The sequence below is a fragment of the Fusarium graminearum genome, chromosome 4 (assembly GCF_000240135.3).
Source record: "Fusarium graminearum PH-1 chromosome 4, whole genome shotgun sequence".
NCBI lineage: Eukaryota > Fungi > Ascomycota > Sordariomycetes > Hypocreales > Nectriaceae > Fusarium > Fusarium graminearum.
In genome coordinates this window covers 4,206,041-4,230,081 of record NC_026477.1, presented here as the reverse complement: position 1 = coordinate 4,230,081, position 24,041 = coordinate 4,206,041, and the positions used below count along the sequence as shown (strand labels likewise).

Here is a 24,041-nt window from a genome sequence, read left to right as displayed (position 1 = left end):
TTAGTGCAAAGCGTTAGCGGTGGACGGATACAATTGGAGGATGTAATAACTCTAGAGAAGACAACAATTAATGCATTGGATAAATATTTAGACCCTTCCTTTTATGACTGCAAGCTATCGGGTGACGGAATAAGTCAGTATTATAATTCGGAAAGCAGGACCAAATATTGAATAAATATTGCTTTACAATATATTCAGTCCAGTGGAAGGAGCCCAAATAGGGCTTGGGCAACTATAGCACCCTCCGAGTCATCCGCGTATTCAATATACCCAAGCCGCCCCGACTCATATCTTGTCAAGGCAATAGCAGCCTGGTCGAGGATCTCAGGATCGATATACCAAGACTCTGATGGTTTCATTCCTCTCACAAGAGAAGTTTTGAGATGCATATTTTGCGGCAGACCCCAACCCAACCATTGAGCAACAACCCCGGTCAACCGTTCGAGTTTAGCTCTTTGGTAATTTCCTCTTTCCCACGGTAGGCCGGCGATTTTGAAGAACCGAGATATTTCGCCGGTTGTTCCCATGTTAGCGAAAAAAGTTGTCAGCACGGCTGCAGCTCCGTCTCGCACATGATCCATGATTCGTTCCAAGATTTCTTTGTGGCAAGGGGGTTCTGTCTGAGTGTACTCCCAATATTAATGTTACAAGATAGCAGCTGACTCATCAAAAGTAGTGCGGCCGCGTGGCCTAATGGCTAAGGCGCTAGATTTCGGTCCTCAGCAACTGATCCCTCTAGAGATTCCAGGTTCGACTCCTGGCGTGGTCGAATAACTCAGCTGCAATTTCTTTTTGCCTCATTCACTTGAGAAGCTTCAAGGGTCATTAGAAAGAAGATAATATTAATGCTTACATATACAGTAAAACCTGAGGGAAAAAGGTCAACCCAATTGTCAAATAAGAGGATAATAGCTTTGAGTCTTTGGATAGCAATAATGATAATAATTTCTCAGTATTTCACAGTCTCAAAATGAATCTGAAAAGAGACGTGACCCTATCAGTAATAACCTAAAAGTGTCACAGTATGAAGCTAACTGCAGTCGAGTTGATTGTAGTAGAGCTAACTTGACCACAGGGTTTAACAATAACTGAAACTTGTATCAAGATATAAGCTCCGAACACTTCAGGTTTAAACGTTGGTATAAATAGGATGTTCATTCTAATATGTCTAGTTAAATTGAACGAATCTGTCTCTTTAACAGAGAGACAGAGAGACAAAAGAATGTCCGGACATCCCCAACACATCAACTTCCACCGCATACATATATGCTCCTTATCACGACTCCCAACACCAACCGCACTTGTTTAGCCCAGGCAGATGTTATCACCAGAGCGGGTCTTGCCAACAATCTCAACGCTGCCATCCCAGCGGAAGTAGCCAGCCTCATATCGCTTGCACTTGGAATCCATCTGACCAAGAGCGTAGTTGATGTCAGCAACATCAAGGTTGCCCTGGCTGCGAGGAGCGTTGATGCAGTAGTAGACGTAAACACCTCGCTCGTTGTAACCGAAGTAGTTGGGGGTGCCATCACTCTTCCAGTCTCTGCCAGTTCCAGCCCAGCTCTTCAACTGGACGACGGCTGCGTCAACACCACCGTGGTCGAGCTCGTAGCCCCAGCAGTGGGTGTCACGCTTCTCGAGAGATCGCTTTGCGGGAGCGGCAAAGTTGAAGGTCTCGCCGGTCTCCATGTGTGTCACCGAGGAGGAACCGTCGGCGTTGTTGATGCCGGAGTAAGGACCGTCGGGGAGGTTCTTGAAGTCATGAGTAGAGCTAGGAGCCGCGGCGGAGAAGCCAGCAAGGGCAAGAATAGATACGAGTTTGAACTGCATGATGGTGCTTGGGTGGACTGATTCTTGAGCTTGTGTTTGTGTTTCTGGCTTTGGTAGGAGATGGAACTGGCGGGTGAGGATGAATCGAGAAGAAAACAGAGCACAGCGTCCTCTTCTTATAGTTGATTTCCATTCATAACCCTTGGCCACGGAGACACGAAATCTATCCGCCTCCGTTCATCCCTTGACTGTGGGGGACGATCATGAGACAATCGGGTTGAGGAGACTGCAGCCGGGTGCAGATTATACGAATGTTACTGTGGCATGTTACTGTGGTCCAAGTGAGGCTGGACCGAAAAGTCACGATCCCTTGTTCTCCCAGACCCATAGATCACCAAAGTTAGATTGTGCCGCTTGCTATACGTCTGCGGCACAGGACAGTCACCGTATTAAATTGTGTCTTGCCCTGTCTGGCAAGGTATGTAGAGTAACACTACATAGTTACGCTGCATAGTCCCCAGTGTTGTAGTTGTGTATCGAGTCATGTTGAAAGTCAAAAGGATTGAGATCCTAGTGGCAATTGAGACTATATCTCAGCAAATCACATACGCCTCTCGGCTACCTATGGGGAAGAAACATGTCTGTCCTATCAAGTAGCACGTGCATGGTAGAACGAGGCGGCTAAATATGGAAAAGGTTATATGCAAGGCCAATCTCGAACCAGAACCTCGTATAGTAACCTGTCAAGGAAGGTCCAGGATAGAATGAGAAAGTAATAAGCGTAGAGTCGTATTTGCTCGATAACCTTTTTTAGTCGCTATCTTATCTAAACGTAGGTGTGGAGATCTTTACGAAAGTTTAGGAGATTCACAGTTTTTTATGCTGAATGCAGTTAGAGTCCAACGGCGCAGTTGCGAATTCTCTTTTCTATACGGAAACCAATCAATTGAAAGGGGAGGTGCGAAGTCTACAGACATTTCCCTTTGCTTACGCATTACTGTTTTTCAAGAGTTGGCCATGTTATTCGTTATGCGTTACCTCTCTCTTCTACTCTTCGTATCCGTGGCGTCTGCGGTAGCGACAAAATTTCTTGATCACGATGCACTTCTCAATGGCTTGGAGGACAAGGATTGGTTCAAGGAGAACATTCCCATTATCGACGTCCCAGATAAAGCAATCCAGGAAGTCTACTACTACCGCTGGCAGACCTATCGGGAACACCTTGTATACACTGGAGCTCAGTATGGTTACATGGCCAGCGAGTTTCTAAGCCCCGTCAGCTATGGAGCACCTTTTGGTGGAATTGTAGCTGCCGCAGGACACCATATCACCGAAGGGCGATGGCTACGTCAGACCAAATACGGGCAAGATGTTGTCAATTATTGGCTCTCGGGCCCTGGGCAGTTCCCCAAGCCGATGAAGGAAGAGGTCAACAAAGATACCTCTGACTGGGTCCACGAGTACAGCTTCTGGGCTGCTAGTGCGTTATGGAAACAGTACCTAGTCACAGGAGATCGCGACTTTATCGTCGGCCAACTCGAGAACCTTGTCAAGCAATATCGAGGTTGGGACAATCACTTCAATGATTCTCTTGGCTTGTACTGGCAGGTTCCCGTTTGGGATGCTACAGAGTACACGGCTGCTTCCTACGAGTCTAGTGATCCGTACCATGGAGGAGCTGGCTTTCGGCCTACGATCAATGCATACCAGTATGGTGATGCGTGGGCGATATCGCAAATTGCTTCTCTGCGAGGTGACACAAAGTTGGAGGATGAATACCGAAAACGTGCTGAGAGTCTTCGAAGTTCCATGCAAAAACATCTTTGGGATAGCAAGGCCGAATTCTACAAACATCGGGCCCGCGATAGTAACCCTTCCGGTACATTGCTGAGCACCAGGGAAATCATGGGGTATCTCCCATGGACGTTCAACATGCCCAGTGACGACACCAAGCTCATTGCGTTTTCCCAGCTTACAGATTCTCAAGGATTCTCAGCAAAATATGGTCCAACCACAACTGAGCGACGAAGCAAGTGGTTCATGTATGAAGCGCAGAACTGCTGTCGCTGGGATGGTCCATCGTGGCCATTTGCCACCGCACAAACTCTGACCGCAGTCGAGAATGTTCTTAACGATTATCCTGCGCAGAAGTATATCACTTCCTCTGATTACTTCGACATGGTTCAACGTTATGCCAAGACACAGTACAAAAATGGCAAACCATATGTTGCTGAGGCACACCATCCAGACACAGACCAATGGATCTATGATGGGCAGAACCATAGTGAAGACTACAACCATTCTACATTCATCGACAATGTTCTAGCAGGTCTCCTAGGTCTTCGGGCACAGGCTGATGATACGATAATCGTTAATCCTCTGACTCCAGGAACCTGGGACCACTTTACTGTCGAGAATGTAGCTTATCACGGCCATTCCATCACTGTTCTCTGGGATAAGACCGGTTCATCCTACAACCGAGGCAAAGGTTTGCAGGTTTTTGTCGATGGGAAGCTTTCTGGTAGCCGCGACACGATTGGATCTCTCAAGGTCAACGTCGGTGCTTATGTACAGCCTGCAGCTGCCTCCTTTTCTGTCAACATCGCCGCCAACAGCCAGAGATTTCCCCAGCTCACCACTGCTTTCGCTTCTTATACCTCACCTCATGATCACCCCATGAGAGCAATTGATGGCATCGTATGGCGAACTGGAATCCCGCAAAACAGTCGCTGGACTTCATACCAGAGTCCGAATCCATCAGACTACTTTGGGGTTGATCTGCGCAGAACTCAAGTTGTGTGCAACGTCCGTTTGTTCTTTTATGATGATAACGGCGGCGTGCGCCTTCCATCAAAGTATGATCTCCAGTATAAAAAAGGTGATACTTGGGTTACTATCCCTGGCCAAGTCCGGAGTCCGATGCCAACTGCCTCAAACGTTGAGACCAAGATAACGTTCCCTGGCATATCAACTTCTCAGATTCGTGTTGTTGCGCCTAATGCTGGATCGAATGTCGGCTGGGGATTGTCCGAACTTCAAATTTGGACGCCGGCCATCTTTCACATCCGTAACGAGAACAGCGGCAAGCTTATGGGTCTGGAGAAGAAGTCTACCACTAACAGAGCGAACATACAGCAGTTCGAAAGTAGCAGCTCCAGAGATCTACTTTGGCAGTTTTTTCCTAGCGCTGGCGGATGGTGGAGGATTAAGAATTTGAACAGCGGGCTCCTGCTCGCTGTTGAAGGGGCGTCGACAGCTAATAGCGCAAACCTCCAACAATTCGAGGATAATGGCACTGATGATCATCTATGGAGGGTTGAGTCCAAGGGAGATGGTCTCTTTTTGATCTGGAATAAGAATAGCGGCAAGGTTGCTGGTGTTGACCGCATGTTGACAACCGATGGTGCCCAGGTCGTTCAGTTTGAGAATAGTGGTACCAAGGATCACCTGTGGAGTCTGTTGCCAGCTTCTGTGGAGGACTGTTCTAAGTCATCATAACAGGCTACGACTGTCGTTTGGTACTGACAACTAGATAACATTCAACGCCCACATGGCCGGACATAAAAGAACATAAGATCCCATTAGAATCACCTGATCTCACTCCTTTCCACTAATAATCTATCAGATCTTTCATCCGTTATCATCGTGCCCCTGGGGCCGAAACCTTCCAGTGAAATCATGGTTATGTTCGTCTTTGGATCATCTCCTCTCCAAATGCGGTATCCGTTCCTAGCTGTTATACCCTCAATTCTCCCGTACGTCTCTCGTACTGCCAGTCGATGCAAAATCATACGTGCCATCCAAGTAGCGCCACAGTTTGTATGACAACCAGTTTGATGAGTCCAAGCCCTTTTCTTCTTTAGCAATCTGCACAGTCTCCCTATGGAGTTATTCGAATGCCCAACTTGCAAGGGAAATCGTCATTGGTTCCGCTAGGTGTTGTGCGCGACGAGCGACAAACAAGTCCAGGGTCTTGATCATCTCGCCAAGTTCCGCGGGGATCTTTTTGTATAATCTGAGCTTTAGAGATAGGTTCAGACGCTGAAGCCGAGGAAAATGCAAATCGAGAATTGAGAGGATTCTGTCTAGGTCATTCTGTTTCGGTACTGATTTGCCCGACTGAATAGTTGTGTCTATCAACCAGACAATCTCTAATGACGCCATTGCGGAAATTCGTTGTACTTAGAGCGTGATATCGCAGTTCATGAGAGGAATTATACTTGCGGAAGAGGCTTATATGGCTGGAATAGCTGATGCTTTCAGCTTCTTGCAATAGTTAAGAAGTGGCAAGTCTTCTTAAGTCCTATAGTTAACCGATGAGATATATTAAAGAATAGGGTATTGATCCACTGGCGTTACGTGGTCTTAAGAGATGCGCAAATCCTGTTTACAGTAACTTACTCTGCTTGATCTCGAGCATATCGTACATTTCCACCAAATTGATAAAGGTTCGAGTCAAGCCTAATGCAGGTCATTGGTATATGCCGTGTCAATTACTTCTATATTTAGTGGTTGGTACACTTTCAATCAAAATATGCCTTCTATATATTATCTAGCTTTGATGATAAAGGAAAGAGAAGCTATTTTTTATTTGTTTAACGCTCTGGGTCATTATTAGATAATTAAGTTAGCTTATATACCCCTCTGTGGCATGATGCGGACTTCGATTAATTTTGTGGAAATGTACGGTACTTGTTTGTGACTTGAGATTATTGGCATATCTATCCTTTTCATCCTGGTACATCGTTTAAATCTGTTCAAGAGTCGTGATAGCCAGTACATACGTCAGAAAGAGTCCAGCAATTAGTCATGAGTCAAAGTACGTCATAGATATTTCCATTCCACCACGCGATTAAGGAGACCAAGTGCTGGGCCAACAGACGACATATATTTCCTTCTTATCATCATAGAACAAGACGCGTAATAATTCACTGTTGACAGAAACATTTCCGTAACCACAAAAACAACATGCCAAACGCAACCAAGACCAAGCGCTTAATGGACACCATCACAGAAGCTCATCGCATGTCTTACCGAATAGGTCGCGGCGAACAAGGCGTCTTGACATTCGAACCATACAAATCACACATCCTTCCACTATGGCGTTTCCGCACAGTCCCAATCGCAAAAAAGAGTGCCGAAGACCTGTGGGAAAAGTTCAACGAGTTCAAAGACCAGCGCGACTTTGTTGGAATGGATATGACGCGCAAGTTTATCCAGATGGGCATGACGCGTGCGAAACGATACGCAAACCACGCCGGCGGGCGCAAGTACGCGAAAGGAACAAACAAAGAGTTACCAAAGAGTGAGAAACATCCTGATAAGAAGGAGAAAGAAAGGGCGAGTCTCATCTTTCGAGGGTATTGGGAACGATGCAAGGAGGATGAGGATTATCAGGATCTCAAGACCGAGTTTTTGAAACAACAGAAAGAACGGGAAAAGTCATAATCCTCGTTTCATATCGCCAAGCATCTGGTTCTCACGTGTTCATGAACCACTGTTGGTTATGCCCGCGCCTCAAACATGCAGCTTTATCCGCAACCAACAGGCTACGGTTCCCTGTAACCTCACGTGAAGTGGTCTGATAGATAAAACTAATCATTTATCACGCACATCCCCTCTCTCGACTACTCTTTTTCTCCATTCATAGCCACTGTTCAACTCTGCAGTCTGCAACTATAGTCAAGATGACGGAAGTCAGCAACATTTCTGATCTACCTACCAAGGTGCCAACAGAGACGCCGTCACCTCCAAACGAGTTGGATGCTGGTGGCCACTCAGATGTACGACACACCTGCTAACGACGGGTATTCAAGCTAACTATCTCTTAGGCCGAGGACGCTGATTCATCCTTTCAGTCGGATGCGTAGGTGTCACTGTAGAGGTAATACTGTACTGCTAATCTGATTCATTACTGCACAGGTCAAGTTCGACAGCGTCAGTCTCTGAGAGCATTCTTGAATATCGCCGAATTCATGGACGAACATATCACAGCGAAAAATACAGAAGTGAACAGGTGTTCCCCAACGACGAACAGCAGATGGAATGTGTTGATCTATCGTATGCATAGCACCATTTTAGCAATATGTCATTAACGCTGACAACATATAGTCACCACTACCTTTTGCTTCTACTGGACAGCAAACTATTTCTGGCTCCAATTAAAGACAACGTTCAGGTAAGACCGAGGAAACGGTACACTATAGGTGATAGTCTTGCTGATGGCTGTGATTAATAGAACGTTCTTGACGTTGGAACAGGAAGTGGTAAGTCTGTTGCTCCCAAAACTGTCTTGAGCATCACTGACATTGAAAAGGCATCTGGGCGATGTATTTTACCTCCACTACAACATTAGAGACCAAGACTGACCCGTGATTTACAGGGACTTTGGCGATCAATTCCCAAGTGCCGAGGTGATTGGCACCGATCTTTCACCCTGCCAGCCCCAATGGGTTCCTCCCAACGTCCGCTTCGAAATAGAAGACGCCAGCCAAATTTGGACCTGGGAAGACAACCACTTCGACTTTGTTCACATTCGCTATCTATTCGGCGCACTCACGGACTGGAACCATGTATTTGAACAAGCCTACCGTTGTTGCGCACCCGGAGGCTGGGTCGAGTCTGTCGAGGCCGACGTACGGCTTTGCAGTGATGATGGCACTTTAGATCTCGAGCCTGTCTGGGCGACGACTACCAAGTTATTGGAAGAGGGAGGTAAAGTCCTAGGACGACAGTTCTTTGTTAGTGAGCAGCAGAAACAAGGGATCGAGAACGCTGGCTTTGAAGATGTCAAGGTTGTGGACTACAAGGTAAGCATGGCATTATTATTACAGAAAGTGATGCTCATTGAACCCTTGCAGGTTCCGGTCGGGGGATGGCCTAAGGACCCAGCTATGGCTGAAGTCGGTCGCTTTATGCTGCAGACACTCTTGAATGACCCAGAAGGTGAGAAGTCCTGACCCCTGCAGTGTAACGTTCACGCAGCTAATTCTTGATGACAGGTTACTCGTTTGTGCTATGGAATCATGTCCTCAAGTGGCCTGAGGATGAGTATCAGATTTTCCTCATGCAGGTGCGCAAGGCCTTGCGGAACCGAAAAGTCCACAGTTACATCAAGGTCCGATATGTCTATGGCCGCAAGCCGCAGTAAAGTACAGGGTCTCGGGATAGATTTTATAAATCACCTTAGTAACCGGACCTGTGAGCAAGTCGCAAGATATCGTTATATTTCGCTGCATGAAAGCGGAATGAACCCCTGCTCGGGTGGTTAGCCACAACGGCTATGAAACATTCCTTCTGCTCAGCGCTTCGCCCCTACCAGTTACAGTGCCATCTGTTTTCTCTCTTTTCGCTCTCAATTTGCACATGATGCATCGATATGTCGAGTGGCAGCCTTTATCTCATCACTATTGGATGCCGTGTACCGCCAAAGATGGGTGATTGTACATCTTGACATCTCGATATCAAGTCTTCACTGCTAATAATAGACCGTTCAACGTCTTTCATCTGATAATCTCTTGTGACTTCAGCATTCACCACCGAAATAGATTCTCGAGAGGGTTGCAGACTTGCCTTAGTTCAAAATGTGCTGTTCGTGGTCCCCTGCAGCGTACATGGAAATACCTCGACACAACCAACGTTTCTCTTCAAGCTCCCGATATGTGTCTGCTGCCAAGAAACACAGCGCGTCAAGGCCGAATAAAAGCATTTCTACTTTCAGCTCCATACTCAGCTTTTCTGAATTTTCGCATCGGTCGCATTTCTTAGACCTGCTCGCCAATAAATGGACCAATACCAGAGGCTTGGTTCAGCCTCAGCGCTTACATGCCGATCGTACCTGCATGTGGCATCAGCACTTTGTCTTTAACGTAAATGTGCAGAGATGGTATTTTGGGAAGGACTCTGGTGTTGCGAGGTGATTTAGTTTAGTATATATAGATGATGTCCGGTTGCCTTGTCATAACAGCCAAGCTCAAGTCCGTTCAACAACATTCTTTTAACCAACACTCGTTCATACTGACATTCGTTCCAAACACCACCCTCTCTTCTCTCAAGGCCTGGAAATCATGTCGTTCGGCGCTTTCTTCCTCAGAATAATCGGTGTCGGTGAGGCCAGGATTGGCATGATATGGTTTATGCTGGCTATTCTCCGTAAGTTGCCTCAATCGACATCAAACAAGGACACAACTAATACGCTTGACAGTCGGCTTCATAGCAAATATCGTTGTTCTCATCGGTTGCGCCTCGCCCAACACGCAATCAGTCTATCTCTTCAAAGTCGGAGGTGCGGACCTTGTCAATGCAACCGCCAATGTGACTGGCATCTCTCCAAATAAGCTCAAAACGGTTGAGCTTCCAGAATACTGGTACTGGGGACTCTCAGGTACGTCCAACCTTACATCATCATATGGGCTTCAGTTAACGGGTCATTGACTAGGTGTATGCATGAACGTCAAAACTAGGTCTTTGTTTGGTGATGAAGAGAAGATCACCTGCAAACAGAGCTTCCCACCCGTCTTCACCGTTGAAGACATGATCTCCTTCGCCGTCGAAACACAACTTGGTGACAACAAAAACACCTCGGTCAAAGCCAAAATGATGGAACCATGGAAGCATGCACTTGTAAAGATCGAGGACCGTCTTGTCGACCCTTCCCGCCCCAGGGATCTCATGAGAGCTGCGGCAGCTTTTTGTGTCCTTTCCACAATTCTTTCCCCCATTATTATGATCCTCACAGTGTTGTACTTTACCATCCTGCGCGACTATCTGAAACGTTGGATGCTTTATTCTCTCGCTTTTCTTGACGCACTGTTGTTCACTGGCGCAGGTGTTATGATTGGCTACGCTATGCGCGAAGGTCCAAGAGGCATCATCGAGCTTGCTGGTATGCCCCAGAGCGGTATGTATGGTCCGGGCAACACTGCTTTTACTTTGGGTGCTCTGGTCAAGTACATTGCTATCGAGCTGTTCTTGGTTCTTTTTCTTTTGGGATTGTTTCTTGTTCTTTGGCTTATTTATTGCTGTTTGCTCTGCTGTGTTGATGATAGAGAGAGGGTCAAGGTCAAGATCATCCACGAGTACTTCCCGCAACACTGATGTTTTTAGTCGACATCGTTACGTTGCTTGGAAGAAACTGTAGTGTGGAAACACACAAAACATTTGATGATGGATTATGCAAGATTTAATGATGGCGTTTTTTAATCATGTTTTACTTATGGGTTAATAAAAGTTGTCTGCAGATTTGGGATGGAGCTCTCTAGCTCGCGGTTTATTACTAGGTGACATTGCCGTCATAGCTAGATCATGTCAATGATATAACTGAAACAAAAGACATCCTAGACTCTGTTTCCAAGTAATATCTATCTCACCATTTGTGGTATAAGGCTCGAATGAGTTCAAAACCCTTAATATCGCCATGACAAAAGTGAAACCGCTCTAAACGTCTAGTCAGGGTGCTGAAAGTGGGTAATATCCCTCGTTCCGCCCTGACTTGGTGGTATCCTTGATTGTCTGGGGTACTGGTGGGGACAATTCACGCCTCTCGACCATCTGTTATGCGATCCAATAGCAACTTGCTCCATGCTCAACCCTTTGCAGAAATGTAGACCGAGAATGGTATAAAGTCCTGTCCAGATCAGGACACCAAGAGCCTCATACCGAGGATCGAAACATTTTGGGAATCGATATATGCAAGCATGACTGCATCAAAGCTTTACGAGATTCTGTCAAGATCAGCACCATATGAGATGTCATAGCGTACAGTCCGATGTAACAGTAGTTCATTAGCCTAAAACAAACGACTTTTGCCAGACCGTAGCCCGCCACCAGGTTGTCAAGTCTAGACTGGATGAACTACGTCGTTTCTCTGACCGGCAGTTGAAGTATTTATCTGGCGGCATATTGCCAGGTTCCCCGCATGGATCATCCGATTCAATACTGTTTTCTCCTCCAATCGGAGCAGTTAAACGAAATTAATTACTACAATGGGACAGTTATTACCGTTCGAATCAGGAGATAGCTAGATTATGTTTCGAAGGCGATGTTGCTGCCAAGTCCACCAATGATGCGATTGGACGAACTCCGGAAGCAAGCATTCATTGATTATATACAAGAGATGCCATCACGGTGGATCCAAACTTGTACTCAGTCTTGGACATCTTCATCATCAATTCACCCCGTCATACCTTCACCATGACGGGCTTCAAGAAGAGCGCCATCTTTGGCCTCCTCTCTTCCCTTGCGGCAGTTACCGCTCAGAAGTTCACAAACCCCGTCATCTGGGAGGATCTTCCCGACAATGAAGTCACCCGTGCTGGAGACGCCTACTACATGACCTCTTCAACCTTCCACTACTCCCCTGGTGCTCCCGTCCAGCGATCTTATGATCTTGTCAACTGGGAACACATTGGCCACTCTGTCCCTGTTCTGGACTGGTCGCCTGACTACAGTCTTGAGAATGGCAGGAGAGCCTACGTGAAGGGCATTTGGGCCTCGTCTCTCAAATACAGAGAGAGCGACAAGAAGTTTTACTTTGTCGCGTGCATCAGCGGTACCGGCAAGACGTTTGTGTACAGCGCTTCCAGCCCAATGGGTCCATGGACAAAAGGCGCCACCATCAACAAGTGCTACTACGATGCCGGGTTGCACTTTGATGAGACGGATACTCCTTACGTTGCGTATGGTCGCGACGATATCCACCTCGCTCAGCTGAGCAAGGATATGAACAGCGAAGTCAAGGAACAGGTCGTGCTCAGACCTCCTCTGACTCTCGAGGGAGCGCGTCTCTACCAGCGAAGCGGAAACTGGTACATCTTCTTGACTCGTCCTCCGGATGGTCAATACATCGCCAAGTCCAGCAGCGGACCTTGGGGACCATACGATAACCGCATCATTGCTGATAGACTCAAACTCTCTGCTGTGCCTAGAGCTGGATCTCCTCACCAGGGAAGTCTTGTACAAACTCAGAAGGGCGACTGGTACTACATGGGCTTTTCGGACATGTACCCCGGAGGACGATGCCCCGTCCTTGCGCCTGTTACCTGGAAGAGCGATGGTTTCCCTCAAATCACCACTGTCAATGGTGCTTGGGGCGATTATGACTACCCTCTTCCCCGTCGCGATGTTGCCAGTCCTATCGGTACCGACAACTTCCCTGGCACCCAGCTCCGAGCAGACTGGGAATGGAATCACAACCCAGTTACCAGCGGCTTCACTGTGAACAACGGCCTGACTCTCCGAACTGTCACCGTCACCAAAGATCTTTACCAAGCTCGCAACACCCTCACCCATCGCATTCGCGGTCCTCAAGGCCAAGCCACAGTCGTGATTGACTTTTCCCAAATGGCCGACGGTGATCGCGCAGGTCTCGGTGTCCTGCGTGACCAGTCCGCATGGATCGGTATTGAGCGCGAAGGCAGTAGCTTCAACCTCGTCATGGTCTCAGGTCTCACTATGAACACAGACTGGTCTACCAAGTCCATGGGCAATGTGGTCGCGAGGACCAACAATATTTCATACCGCAAGGTGTACCTTCGTGCGAATGCAGATGTTCGGCCTGGACAAGCCGGTAGTGCCAAGTTCAGTTACAGCACCGACGGAAACAGCTTCACTAGCTTCGGAAGCACACTCACGTTGGGAACTTATTGGGAATTCTTCCCAGGTAACAGGTGGAGTGTTCACAATTTCGCGACTAAGAGCCTTGGTGGTTCTATCAAGGTTGAGAGATTTGATAACCGATAAGTTTGTGTTGGGGAGTATTTCAGTTGTATATATTATAGCGAGCTGGGTTACATAGGCCTGTAGTAAATAAGTCATTCTATGAGATATCAAATCACACTTCCATTTGTAACAAAATAACTAAATTCTGAATTGACATATGCATGTGTAAGCCATGAGTATATGTTACTGCTTCCTTTACAAGATATCATGCGCCTTCACATCAATTCCTATAAAGAAGGTTGAAAAGATATCTCTGGAACTTGGACTGAAGTCATCAGCAAAGCAATAAGTAAGACAAATGAAGGGCCCAGTGTCACGATGAGTATAAAAGCCATCAATGATTTTTTAGTACAAGCTTGACACAAAATCAATAATTCCTACACAAAACTACCATAACTAACAAGCAAGACATGTTACCGATTCCTACTTTACTTAAACTGCCACCAATTGACATTAAACAAGTAGTCTGAGCCCTCGCCGGTAAAGCGGAGGAACAAATCACTTGTGCCTGTAGCTCCGCTAACAGGGCAGTCAACAGTCTTCCAGGTCTGCCATCCGCCAGTCGAGGGAACCGTGCAAGTTCCAACGAGCTTACCAGTCTCACTTCCTAGCCTCAACTCAATTTTACCTCCCTTACTATTGGCTGATGCAACGCGAGCACTAAAGGACTGGGCGCCGTTTCCAAACGCCACACCCTTGACTTTGATGTAGTCGCCGTTATTGATGAAGCTAACGGCAAGACCACCCTCACTGCAAGCCTCGGTCTCGACGCCGTTGGTCCAAGCAATGGTTTCGGCTTCTTGGCGGGTGTATGGATCGAGGGATCTAACTTGTGCAGGACCGGTTGTCGACATGCGCAGCTGAGGGATTAATCCGTTGGAGTTGTACTGGAAGCTCTCAACGGCGACTGATCGTGTGTAGCCGCTGCCACCAGGGAGGGCGCCATTGTGGTAGAAGAAGTAAGACTTGTTCTCAAAGTCAATAACAGCTGGGTGGTTGGTGAAACTCTTTCCTTCATGCGCCATGAGAACGCCACGGTATGTCCAAGGGCCAGTGGCGGTGGGACCAGTTGAGTAGCGGATATCTTCAGAACAGCAGTTCGCTGCGTAGATCATGTAGTACATTCCGTTGCGCTTGTACAGCCACGGCCCTTCCTCGTAGTTGGTTGGGCGCTCGGCGCTGTTGGGACGGGAGCCAAAGCCAGCTGTCGTAAGCTGCACCTTGTTTACGCCCCCGCTGTACGATATCATGTCCTGGTTGAGCTTGACATACCAGAGGCCTGGGTTACCCCAGTACAAGTAAGCCTGCCCATCATCGTCGATGAAGACCGTTGGGTCGATCTCATTGTTCTCGACCAGTGGCTTGCCCAGGGCGTCGCGGTAAGGTCCGAGGATGTTATCACTAACACCTACACCGATAGCCATGCGTCCGTTCTTCATAGCGACAGGGACGTAGTAGTAGAACTTTCCATTGCGAGAAGCGACTTGGCCAGCCCAGGCTCTGTCGTTCGCCCAGCTGAAAGTGGTCAAGCCCATGGGAGATGGGTGGTGCTGCCAGTTGACCATGTCGTTTGACGAGAACAGGCGCCAGTCCTTCATGTTGAAGTTTGTGGAGCCATCCTCATCGTGACTTGTGAAGAGGTAGACACGGCCATTGTGCACGATGGGGGCAGGGTCGGCAGTGTAGACGGTCTGCACAATGGGGTTGTCTGCGTTGACGACACTAGAGGTAGACAATAGGGTGCTGAGGAAGAGGAGGCCTTTGGTGATGGCCCAAGACTTTGCTTTGACCATGGTGACGACGTCGTCCACTGACACGGAGTAGTGGTAGGAAGTATTTGTCAATGTGAGGGTAAGGCTGACTTGGAACAATCCTTGTGGGAGATATGACTATGATATTATAAATTATATGCTTCCATAATAAGATTTCAAGCAGCGGAGCTGGGACTAATTTGTCTCGATAAGTAAATGACAATTGGTACTACGGCAACTGCAACACAATGGCAGAGTTGTATCCTTGTAAACTCTCGCATTCGTCTTCTGACCAATAAAGTCAAACCTAGGCTGTGGAATATGAGACCCTATTTGAGCGCTTCTCCAACTACCTTTTAATTTCCCCTTTAGTCGCGGATTCATTTGTGGAAATGCCGGATAAATCTAACTTGCGATATAACGGCCGCTATACGAAGCTACGGACATGAAGATCATGTAACTCAATAGCATGCGATCTTGCTGCTCGACCGTCTACCCAATGTATATCCGTACTGTTATGCGGGGTATTAAGCATATTTCCGCTCCAATCGAGGTACCTGATGCTTTAGAGCTTGTCATAAGGCGACTTACGTCTTGGCCTTGATAAATCAGCTGCATCATCCGAATTGCCCACTGTCATCTTGCCACTCGTTTACACGAAACAAGCTAGCGAGTAGGGCTGTTGGTTGCAAGCACGATGTATCCACGTCTTCGCTCTAGGCTCGGGCACTCACCCTCCGACGTTACTGCAAACGTAGTAGATAGGCTGAGCCGCATACGCCCTACCATCGGCAGTGAAACATAAGTTCTTGTTACATCACATCTCGAAAAGAGCACCCATGGAAAATAAAAGTCCTGCATGGACATCGTAAGTCAGCCATTCGGGGTTCCAGCATAGCAATACCCAATCTGGATACCTCACTAAATCAAATTGGCAAACTTCAATCCCAAGATATCGTCGTTCTTTTGCGCCTTCCTTTTCTAGTCTATGTATGATGATTGTCTGCATCTCCAGCTACAGCCGCAATGAGAGCAGCACCCGTACCTGATCCATCCTTAGTGAGCTCTATCTTTATCCTCCTCTCGTTTACACTCCCAATCTCGGCGACATCGCGCAATGCACTGCGCATCAGCTCTTCAAACTCAGCGTGATACTCAAACAAAGAGCCATCGACAGCAATATTGATGTCTTCCTCTACCAGTATCGTGGACTCGATGATCTCTTCGGAGCCGTAAGGTGACTTGACAACTGGAATGCTGGTGTCGTCTTCAGGTCGCATGCAGCCAAATATGCTTCTGATAAATTTGGCCAGTGACGATATCGCGCCGCCTTTTTGCTGTTTGACGGGCTTTTGAGCAATCTCTTGTGTTTGTGCTGTCGTGGTTGTCTTCTGGGTCGTACTTGGCTGTAGTCTTCCAGATTGAATGATGATTGCCGCGAGACCTGTGCCGACCAACCTAGCAGATCTCTTTATAATGGCTTTCGAAAGAGCCTGAATCTTTAGCATCTCCTCTATAGTGACGTCTTTGACAGCCAGTGTTTTCGTCAGGTAGTCCAAAGATCCTGCCGTATCCTCCAGTCCGAAAGCGGTGATCTTGGTCAGAAACGATGTTTCAATACCGGTGAATTGATGTATGGGGCTGTCCTCCTCGAATGTGATACTCAAGCTCCCATTCAGGACCAATTCCAATATGATCAAACGTAGCAACTCCCCGAGATACATTCCAGAGACCATCTTCTCGAGCAGGCCACACCCAGGATCAGAAGAGCTCTCATCGATCAGCTTGTCGAATCGAGTCTGAGGAAGGACCTTTAAATCGTCGTCCCAGGAGCCCCATTCCGTGTTGATTACCATAACGCCTTCGTGATCCTTCTCTGTCCATTTTTCATCGGTATTCAGTCTCTGGATATTCGTTATGTCCTCGACATAAGCAGCGTTGGTTCCCGTTCCAAGAATAATAGCTGCTAGAGCAGAACTCGATTTCTCAGCTGTGTATGCTTTGGTGAGAAGTGTGCCGACTGCATCGTTGGCCAAGACGCAAACCCGTACTGGCAATCCTGTTTCATCAACTGCTTCTTGTAACAAAGAGCAAGGGTCTTGGTCTATGGCGCTTGGGATATCCCATCCTTTATCCCAGTGAACAAGCGTACCCCGAGATATTGACGTTTGTTCGCAAGTAAAGCTGAACGTAAATCCAAGGTTGAAAGTTCCCTGAGAAGAGCCCTCCCTGTTACTCTGCGACTCATATTCTTCTAGAAACTCTCTTATCTTGGATGCGATAAACTGAAATAGAGGTTTATGGCTTTCGTTCACACGCAACTCGGCAGGCACGACATGTTTTCTTTGAAACACATCAAAGGATGAGTCTCCATGTAGCTCAACAGCACAAACTCTGCAGTTAGTACCTCCCAAGTCAACAGCAAGTACCAACCCTTTTTCACGCCCTGTTGGTATCTCTGTGACAAAGGAAGGTATCTGATAAGAATGCTTGGCTTTTAAACCATGTTCTGATAGGTCTGGTCAGTAAGATACGTAGATAGAGAGGAAGATACATACTCATCTGTTGGACGAAATAGTTTGTAATTTCTTGGGCCTTTTCCTTGTCAACATCGAATTCTTTGACAACTGATTCAACCCCTGCCAAATGGCTGTCTCGAACGCCATTTTTCAACATGGCTAACGTCGACAGAACAGCAAATACCGATGCGATCTCACATGAAAGATGAACTTTGAGTGCAAACGGCACCGGAAGTACAAGTGCCAGAAGACTAATACCAATGTCGCCAAAGTTGCCGGGGCCATGTCAACCGAGACTTACCAAATGAGAGTAGTATCTCATCACACGAGACGATCCGGCAAAGTCCGGTCCGAAGCCGGCAAACCTCGGCTTGGACAAGTTCCCAACCACTTTGGTACTAGATCGTCAACGCTCCTTTTGATAAGGATACAAGGTGATGTCCGGCCACTTGGCCGCTCTTTTCCCCCGCATCATCCACTTTTACACTGCCAAACAAAACCAGCAAACAAGAGTCCAATAATGACCTTCGGCGAAGATTCCCGACTCCAAGGCTCTGGAGGTGATGAGTCTGGAGCGCTCAAGGCCCGCAAGGCTTGCAGTGCGTACGGCCCCTGTCAGACCTCTATAGCATGCTAATAATAGAATTCTTAGTCAACTGTCGCAAGCAAAAGATGAAATGTATTGTACAGGGTAACAGTGAATCATGCCGACGATGTCGTCGAGCAGGTTTACCTTGTGTCTTTGTGCCAAGAGCAAACGCTGCTCAGTTACCTCTTGTATCTGAGCCGTTGGATCTAGAATTCAAGAACCATGTTCTTTCAAGACTTAAAATCGTTGAAGAACGGTTGGGTCTCTCAGGCGACAATAATATGAGCTTGGAAATGTTTGCAGCTGCTCAGGAACCGTCTCCTGAGCCGACGAATGAACCACTCTGGAACGCGATTTTGCAACTACAGAGATGTTCGCCTAGTTTGCCTACAACTATATGGCAGCGTGATACTGTTGAGTCTCTGTGGTCATCGTATGTGACTTTATCTCTGCATTTAAACTCAACTGGCTAATTTTATTCGTGCTGTAGCTTCCATGACAGAATGCCCGGTCTACACTTTATGCCTGATAAACAGACCTTTTCAGCACCCCAACCAGTCCTTCTCGCATCGATTCTCTACTGTTCGAGCACTAGAGGACCACCAGACATGGTAGAAATCGCACCTCATTTCTTCACAATTCTATGCACTGCCATAGCACAACTTAGTATTCCCAGTAGCGAAATTGGTCGCCCTATAGAGACATCCGTCACTCGAGAAGAATGGGCTTTCCAAACAGTCTTGGGCATCGTACTAGCTGGACTTCTAACAGAAGGCAACATACGAGAAACAGGCAACTGGATCTCTGTAGGTTATAGACTCATGCTGGACTATTGTCCCGCTCACGTCGATGATACATCACGAGAATGGCGAAAGTTATTCAGTGGTATACAGATTGTCGATCTCGAGCACTCTTCAATCCACCTAGCTTATCCAGTCATACCGATCGAAGCACCACTCGCAACACTTCGGATGTCGCCGCTTGACCAACTATACAAGTTATCGCGCATGATGCACACAGGTCTCAGCCACTTCACCGGGCGTCGACTGCCGACGATATGGTCATGCTTTGAAGATTCGCGAGTTGAGAATAATAACTTCACTACGAGCTTCACAGCTATCGATGGTGTACTTATTCGAGATTGGGCCAAGCAACTAGACGATTGGCTGGTGGAGTTCAACGGAAAGACACCCGAGCATGACCAGAGCAGCAAGCTTGTCCTTCGACAATATGTTCTGCATCGGCTTCTCGTGCTTTCGATTTATCACCCTGCCAGGAGTGGCAATCTCTGGTCACAAAGCATCACATCTCATGAACAGGAAGAATTACTTCTGTCAGCTCGCGCGACCTTAAAGCTTCATCAACACGATGATTCCATTTGGTCAAACTGGGACTTGATTATAATCACATGGGCTGCTCTTATTGTCTTGCAAGGTATACAAGGTGGTATTGGAGAAATAGAAGGTATATCATAATTTTCTCGTCTAAAGACTAAACTAATCATCATCCAGACATGACAAACATCAAACTCCATCTCGACATCCTCAAGCAAAAGAACGAACCCAAACCAAGCCTTTGCGATAAGTTAATCGCCCGCTTGGAAGAGAGCCTCCAAGAAGTCAGCACACCCGACTTCTCCTATGTTCAGCCAGCGCACTCGGCCGTCATGGATCCCTCGTTTGACTACACCTGGCAAATATTCGACCAGGTTAACCTGCAACAGATCCAGTTCCCAGGTTAATACAAGACGTTTTATCGCATGCTTATCACATGTTAGTGGGAAATGTGACTGATCGGACTCTTGTGACGGGTGATATGCGTGAAGCCATGTTATCAGGCTTCAAATCCCCGTCATCATCCCCATCGGCCGTAAGGGTAGGCGAGGGAGGCAACTGGCCTGAGAATTCCTTTTGCTTAATGGTCTTTGCAACACCTTTAAAGTACTGCAACCCATTAGTAATTGAAGAGAAAGACTCGATCATAAGACTCACGTTGACAGTCTTAACCTTCATCTCAAGCGTCGCATCCTCATCAACAACAACCATGCTCCTCGAGTGAAGCTGAAGGCACGATAGTGTACAAAGATGACTCACTCCGCCCTCAACGGCCTGCTGCAAGGCCAAGGCTTTTGACGCTCCGGTAGCAATGATCACTACTTCTCGAGCATCCATGACAGTCTGCACCCCAACAGTCAATGCCATGTCTGGTACTGCATCGATGTCATCATCAAAAAACCGCGCGTTTGCGATCCTTGTCTCGTATGCAAGCGACTTGACTCTCGTGCGACTGGAAAGACTGGATCCTGGTTCGTTAAAGGCGATGTGTCCGTCTGTTCCTACTCCACCAAGGAAGAGTTCGATGCCACCAAATGACTTGATCTTTTCCTCGTATTCTTGACACTCGACGAAGAGATTGGGGGCGTTTCCATTCAACAGGTGGATGTTTTGAGGCTGGATGTCGATATGTTCAAACAAATTTCGGTGCATAAAGGAACAGTAGGATTCGGGGTGATCACGCGGCAAGCCGACGTATTCATCCATATTGAATGTGACAACATGGCGGAACGATATCCTTGAGGCTTTGTATGCGTTGATGAGACTCTTGTATATGTAGATAGGACTGCTTCCGGTGGGAAGTCCGAGGACGAAGGGCTTCTCTTCTGAAGGGTTGAAAGCAAGGATTCGACCTTATTGACAGGTCAGCGTATGTTGACAGTAGGCAGGGTAGAGCAGTAGTACTCACTAATGATGTACTCTGCAATGTAGTTAGATGCCTCTAGGGGGCCTTCCTGGATAACGAGACGCATATTGGTATGTGGAGAGAATAATAAATAGTAGGCAATTTCGTATGGTAGTTGTTATCCAGATTCAAGTCTCAGACAGCTTGGCAACAGTTCTTTCTTAACAAATTGGGAAATCGTTATTGTACCGATCATTTAGACATCTCTTGCGTCATCTGCTTGATCTGCCGAGCTCCAGTAAATCTATCATCTTGCACTAGATTTGATAGAGTTTACTTTGATGGCCGAACTTTGCCGGTGGATAAAGTGCCTCCACGACAACACCAACTCGGCATACTGCGGTCATTTTGAGACAGAGAAACCTATTGATCACAAGCATCGATTATGTTGACTCAATTCGACGGTAAACTCAGGTCAAACAGCGAGTACAACATTCTGATAACCTTCTGATCACCTTCACTACCGAATCATGACAAGCCCAGATTGAAGCTAATTTGTTGAAGCTAAAGGTTTTCATATATACAGAATAAATTATTAACTACTGAACTCATACTCGCGTTGCCACTATACTATCAATGTTCTAGCAAGTATACTCCATATCTAGAGTCACCTTGGGAACTCCCTTGAAGCCTTCGGGAACAACATACGAGACGTTGTAGATCCAGTGGTCCCTGAGCGTAGCGCCATAAACGACATCCTGCTTCACCAGTCCTGGGGCAGTGACGTTCACGTCAAGACAGGGCAACTTCTCAAGTCCTTTGACGACATTCTTGCTTCCGAGAGTCCAAGACGGTGGGATGCCGGTCAATGCAAAAGTGAAGATGTCAGTACCCTCCTGAGTAGTGTTGGGATAAGACACAGTCAAAGACTTGGGTCCGGCCACGGCAGTCAGAGTGGATGCGCTGGGATACAGGGAGAAGAAACCCATGTAAGGATAAGGCTTGTGCTTGGGGTCTGAAGCCCACTGAACGATGGCAGGAACGTATTGGTTGCCCCTGTTCTTCTCCTCAGCGACAGATTGGCCGCCGATCATGAGTTCGGCGCTAAGCCACGATGTAACGTGGCGAGCGTTCTTGGACTCGAGATCTTCGTAGATGGTCTTCTTGACGAAACGTTCGCCCTTCCACTTGCCCTTGGACTTGATGATGGACTGCGCTTTCTTGGAGACAGTTGGCGCAACTACGTCGAGAACCATGGCAATAGCTGCACCTTGGGCAACGTCGTACAGCAAATCACCTTCTCCCAGCGGTGGCTGACCTCCGACACCGCGACCATAGAGACCCCAAAGGATCATGGACAGAATTTGAGAATGAGTGTTGGCATCGCGGCTGTATGCACGATCGTACGGACCAACCATGTTTCCAAGGTAAGGGTTGTAGTGATCAGCAATGTCATCCCACAACTTCTCCAAAATGAGCTTGGCGTTCTTGGTCATAGGATCCTCCTTAGGACCATAGGCAATGTTGGCAGCAAGAGCCCAGATATCGATGCCGTAATAGTTGGGCGCATTGTACTCGGCCAGCGCGTTCTGGTCTCGCTTGAACAGCTTGTAAATATCCTCGCCTTGTTCTTTGGCAAAGTTGATGAGCTCCTTGTTGTTCTTGCGCTTGCCAACCCAGCCTGTTGTGAGGGTTCGCATGATTCCTGGGTTGGAGTATCCAAGAATCAGGTTATCGTCTTGGGGGAAGGAGCCGTTGCGACGCATGCCTCCGATTGCAGCTGCTTCGAGGGCGTCTTCGATGCGAGACTCCAGACCTTTGGGGAGAAGATGGCCAAATTCTTCGACAACTTGGATAAGTTGGGTGCTGTTGCTGGTCAGTTTTATTTCACTGAGTCCTTGTTGAGAATTACTTACCCGACGAATTCTCTCCAATTAGGGTCATAAGTCCCGTAGATTGAAGGAGGGTACAATGTGCCATTTGGTGTTGGATCAGGCTCATCTGGAGCGAGCTTGAATGTGCCATACCAGGCAGAGTCAAAGTCGCTGTTCAATTGGTTCGCAAGCCTGTGAGCAGGTCAGTAAAATACTCACAAGTTCTGACATCGTAGGCCACTTACACATTCTCAATTGCCATGACAGCAGCCTTTACATCATCTGCCTTGCCACGATGCAAAAGTCCAGCGATGTACCAAGCTGTGAAACGGACAGACCATTGGCCGTTATCTTGGTACCAGATGTATCCGTAGCTAGAGTCAAATCTTGAGTCTGACACTTCCATAGAATAGTCAAACAAGCTCTGCGCAGCTATTCGTTGTTAGTGTTTGCTGTTGCGGCGAAGCTGTTGCACGTACCTGTTGTCAACTTGTTGTTGCCATTGCGCTGAGCTAAACTAGCAGCGGTAGTTGTTGAGCTGACCGCTAACAAGGACGTGGCGAGTGATAAAAGACCCATGATGATAGCTTTACACGATAACACAATACACTTGGCAAAGGTTGAAGATCAAATCAGAGGGAATCGAGGCCCCTCTTAACAGAAGTCATGACTAGTCGGTTAATTTCCTCGCGATCATCGTCAGCTCGCGGAACTCGCATTGTGATGGGCAAAGCCGGTGAAAGGGCGCCGGGTTCATTATCCCGTCTTGGGGTTCCCCCGCAATCTGCCCATGACTAGCCTGGCACTTTGCAGTTGGGATCAAGAAGCTAGGATCCAGCTAATGGGTCCATTGTCTCTATCCACATTTGATAGCGGTCTCGGCCACCAAAAGGTCCTAGAGTTATCTACGTAGTGGGACGAGACAGCGTGATAGATAGCATGTCCTGGCATGTCTCTACTAGTATCACTCATTGTTTATTCGTACTGCTCAATTGTTCTCACTGCTCAATTGATGCCCCAAGCATGTCCAACAAGGGTCATATGCATAACAAAGTTGAAATGAGACATGAGTCAATACCCCAATTGATCTAACGGCTTCAAGCTACCATCACGACACTAAATTAGTATACCCATCCCCGCG

General features: G+C 47.4%; 12 protein-coding genes and 1 non-coding gene across 13 annotated transcripts; 7 read left to right on the top strand and 6 right to left on the bottom strand.

The window, feature by feature from the left end:
• Window positions 1–194: 194 nt before the first annotated feature.
• On the bottom strand, window positions 195–581 carry FGSG_13192 (uncharacterized protein; the record flags this gene model as incomplete). Its single annotated transcript, XM_011329196.1, has 1 exon — window positions 195–581. The coding sequence occupies one exon, from the start codon at window positions 579–581 to the stop codon at window positions 195–197; it is 387 nt and encodes a 128-aa protein (XP_011327498.1).
• Window positions 582–679: 98 nt separating this feature from the next.
• On the top strand, window positions 680–769 carry FGSG_20680. Its single transcript has one exon. It is a non-coding gene; the product is annotated as a tRNA-Arg (tRNA).
• A 536-nt stretch (window positions 770–1,305) lies between these two features.
• FGSG_07699 (uncharacterized protein) lies at window positions 1,306–1,830 on the bottom strand (the record flags this gene model as incomplete). Its single annotated transcript, XM_011329195.1, has 1 exon — window positions 1,306–1,830. The coding sequence occupies one exon, from the start codon at window positions 1,828–1,830 to the stop codon at window positions 1,306–1,308; it is 525 nt and encodes a 174-aa protein (XP_011327497.1).
• A 969-nt stretch (window positions 1,831–2,799) lies between these two features.
• Window positions 2,800–5,268, top strand: FGSG_07698 (uncharacterized protein; the record flags this gene model as incomplete). Its single annotated transcript, XM_011329194.1, has 1 exon — window positions 2,800–5,268. One exon carries the CDS (start codon window positions 2,800–2,802, stop codon window positions 5,266–5,268), a length of 2,469 nt encoding a protein of 822 aa, XP_011327496.1.
• Window positions 5,269–6,969: 1,701 nt separating this feature from the next.
• FGSG_13191 (uncharacterized protein) lies at window positions 6,970–7,218 on the top strand (the record flags this gene model as incomplete). Its single annotated transcript, XM_011329193.1, has 1 exon — window positions 6,970–7,218. One exon carries the CDS (start codon window positions 6,970–6,972, stop codon window positions 7,216–7,218), a length of 249 nt encoding a protein of 82 aa, XP_011327495.1.
• Window positions 7,219–7,457: 239 nt separating this feature from the next.
• FGSG_13190 (uncharacterized protein) lies at window positions 7,458–8,920 on the top strand (the record flags this gene model as incomplete). The annotated part of the gene is made up of 7 exons (XM_011329192.1): window positions 7,458–7,553; window positions 7,693–7,707; window positions 7,787–7,817; window positions 7,882–7,948; window positions 8,031–8,036; window positions 8,153–8,715; window positions 8,772–8,920. The coding sequence occupies 7 exons, from the start codon at window positions 7,458–7,460 to the stop codon at window positions 8,918–8,920; spliced, it is 927 nt and encodes a 308-aa protein (XP_011327494.1).
• Window positions 8,921–9,836: 916 nt separating this feature from the next.
• FGSG_07696 (uncharacterized protein) lies at window positions 9,837–10,866 on the top strand (the record flags this gene model as incomplete). Its single annotated transcript, XM_011329191.1, has 3 exons — window positions 9,837–9,921; window positions 9,986–10,153; window positions 10,208–10,866. 3 exons carry the CDS (start codon window positions 9,837–9,839, stop codon window positions 10,864–10,866), a joined length of 912 nt encoding a protein of 303 aa, XP_011327493.1.
• A 1,095-nt stretch (window positions 10,867–11,961) lies between these two features.
• On the top strand, window positions 11,962–13,509 carry FGSG_07695 (uncharacterized protein; the record flags this gene model as incomplete). Its single annotated transcript, XM_011329190.1, has 1 exon — window positions 11,962–13,509. The coding sequence occupies one exon, from the start codon at window positions 11,962–11,964 to the stop codon at window positions 13,507–13,509; it is 1,548 nt and encodes a 515-aa protein (XP_011327492.1).
• A 407-nt stretch (window positions 13,510–13,916) lies between these two features.
• FGSG_13189 (uncharacterized protein) lies at window positions 13,917–15,281 on the bottom strand (the record flags this gene model as incomplete). Its single annotated transcript, XM_011329189.1, has 1 exon — window positions 13,917–15,281. The coding sequence occupies one exon, from the start codon at window positions 15,279–15,281 to the stop codon at window positions 13,917–13,919; it is 1,365 nt and encodes a 454-aa protein (XP_011327491.1).
• A 944-nt stretch (window positions 15,282–16,225) lies between these two features.
• On the bottom strand, window positions 16,226–17,915 carry FGSG_13188 (uncharacterized protein; the record flags this gene model as incomplete). The annotated part of the gene is made up of 3 exons (XM_011329188.1): window positions 16,226–16,428; window positions 16,642–17,757; window positions 17,798–17,915. 3 exons carry the CDS (start codon window positions 17,913–17,915, stop codon window positions 16,226–16,228), a joined length of 1,437 nt encoding a protein of 478 aa, XP_011327490.1.
• Window positions 17,916–18,278: 363 nt separating this feature from the next.
• Window positions 18,279–19,822, top strand: FGSG_07693 (uncharacterized protein; the record flags this gene model as incomplete). Its single annotated transcript, XM_011329187.1, has 3 exons — window positions 18,279–18,357; window positions 18,411–18,780; window positions 18,838–19,822. The coding sequence occupies 3 exons, from the start codon at window positions 18,279–18,281 to the stop codon at window positions 19,820–19,822; spliced, it is 1,434 nt and encodes a 477-aa protein (XP_011327489.1).
• A 291-nt stretch (window positions 19,823–20,113) lies between these two features.
• On the bottom strand, window positions 20,114–21,153 carry FGSG_07692 (glucosamine-6-phosphate isomerase; the record flags this gene model as incomplete). Its single annotated transcript, XM_011329186.1, has 3 exons — window positions 20,114–20,290; window positions 20,339–21,033; window positions 21,090–21,153. 3 exons carry the CDS (start codon window positions 21,151–21,153, stop codon window positions 20,114–20,116), a joined length of 936 nt encoding a protein of 311 aa, XP_011327488.1.
• Window positions 21,154–21,667: 514 nt separating this feature from the next.
• On the bottom strand, window positions 21,668–23,479 carry FGSG_07691 (uncharacterized protein; the record flags this gene model as incomplete). The annotated part of the gene is made up of 4 exons (XM_011329185.1): window positions 21,668–22,892; window positions 22,943–23,092; window positions 23,146–23,299; window positions 23,380–23,479. 4 exons carry the CDS (start codon window positions 23,477–23,479, stop codon window positions 21,668–21,670), a joined length of 1,629 nt encoding a protein of 542 aa, XP_011327487.1.
• Between the last annotated feature and the right edge of the window lie 562 nt (window positions 23,480–24,041).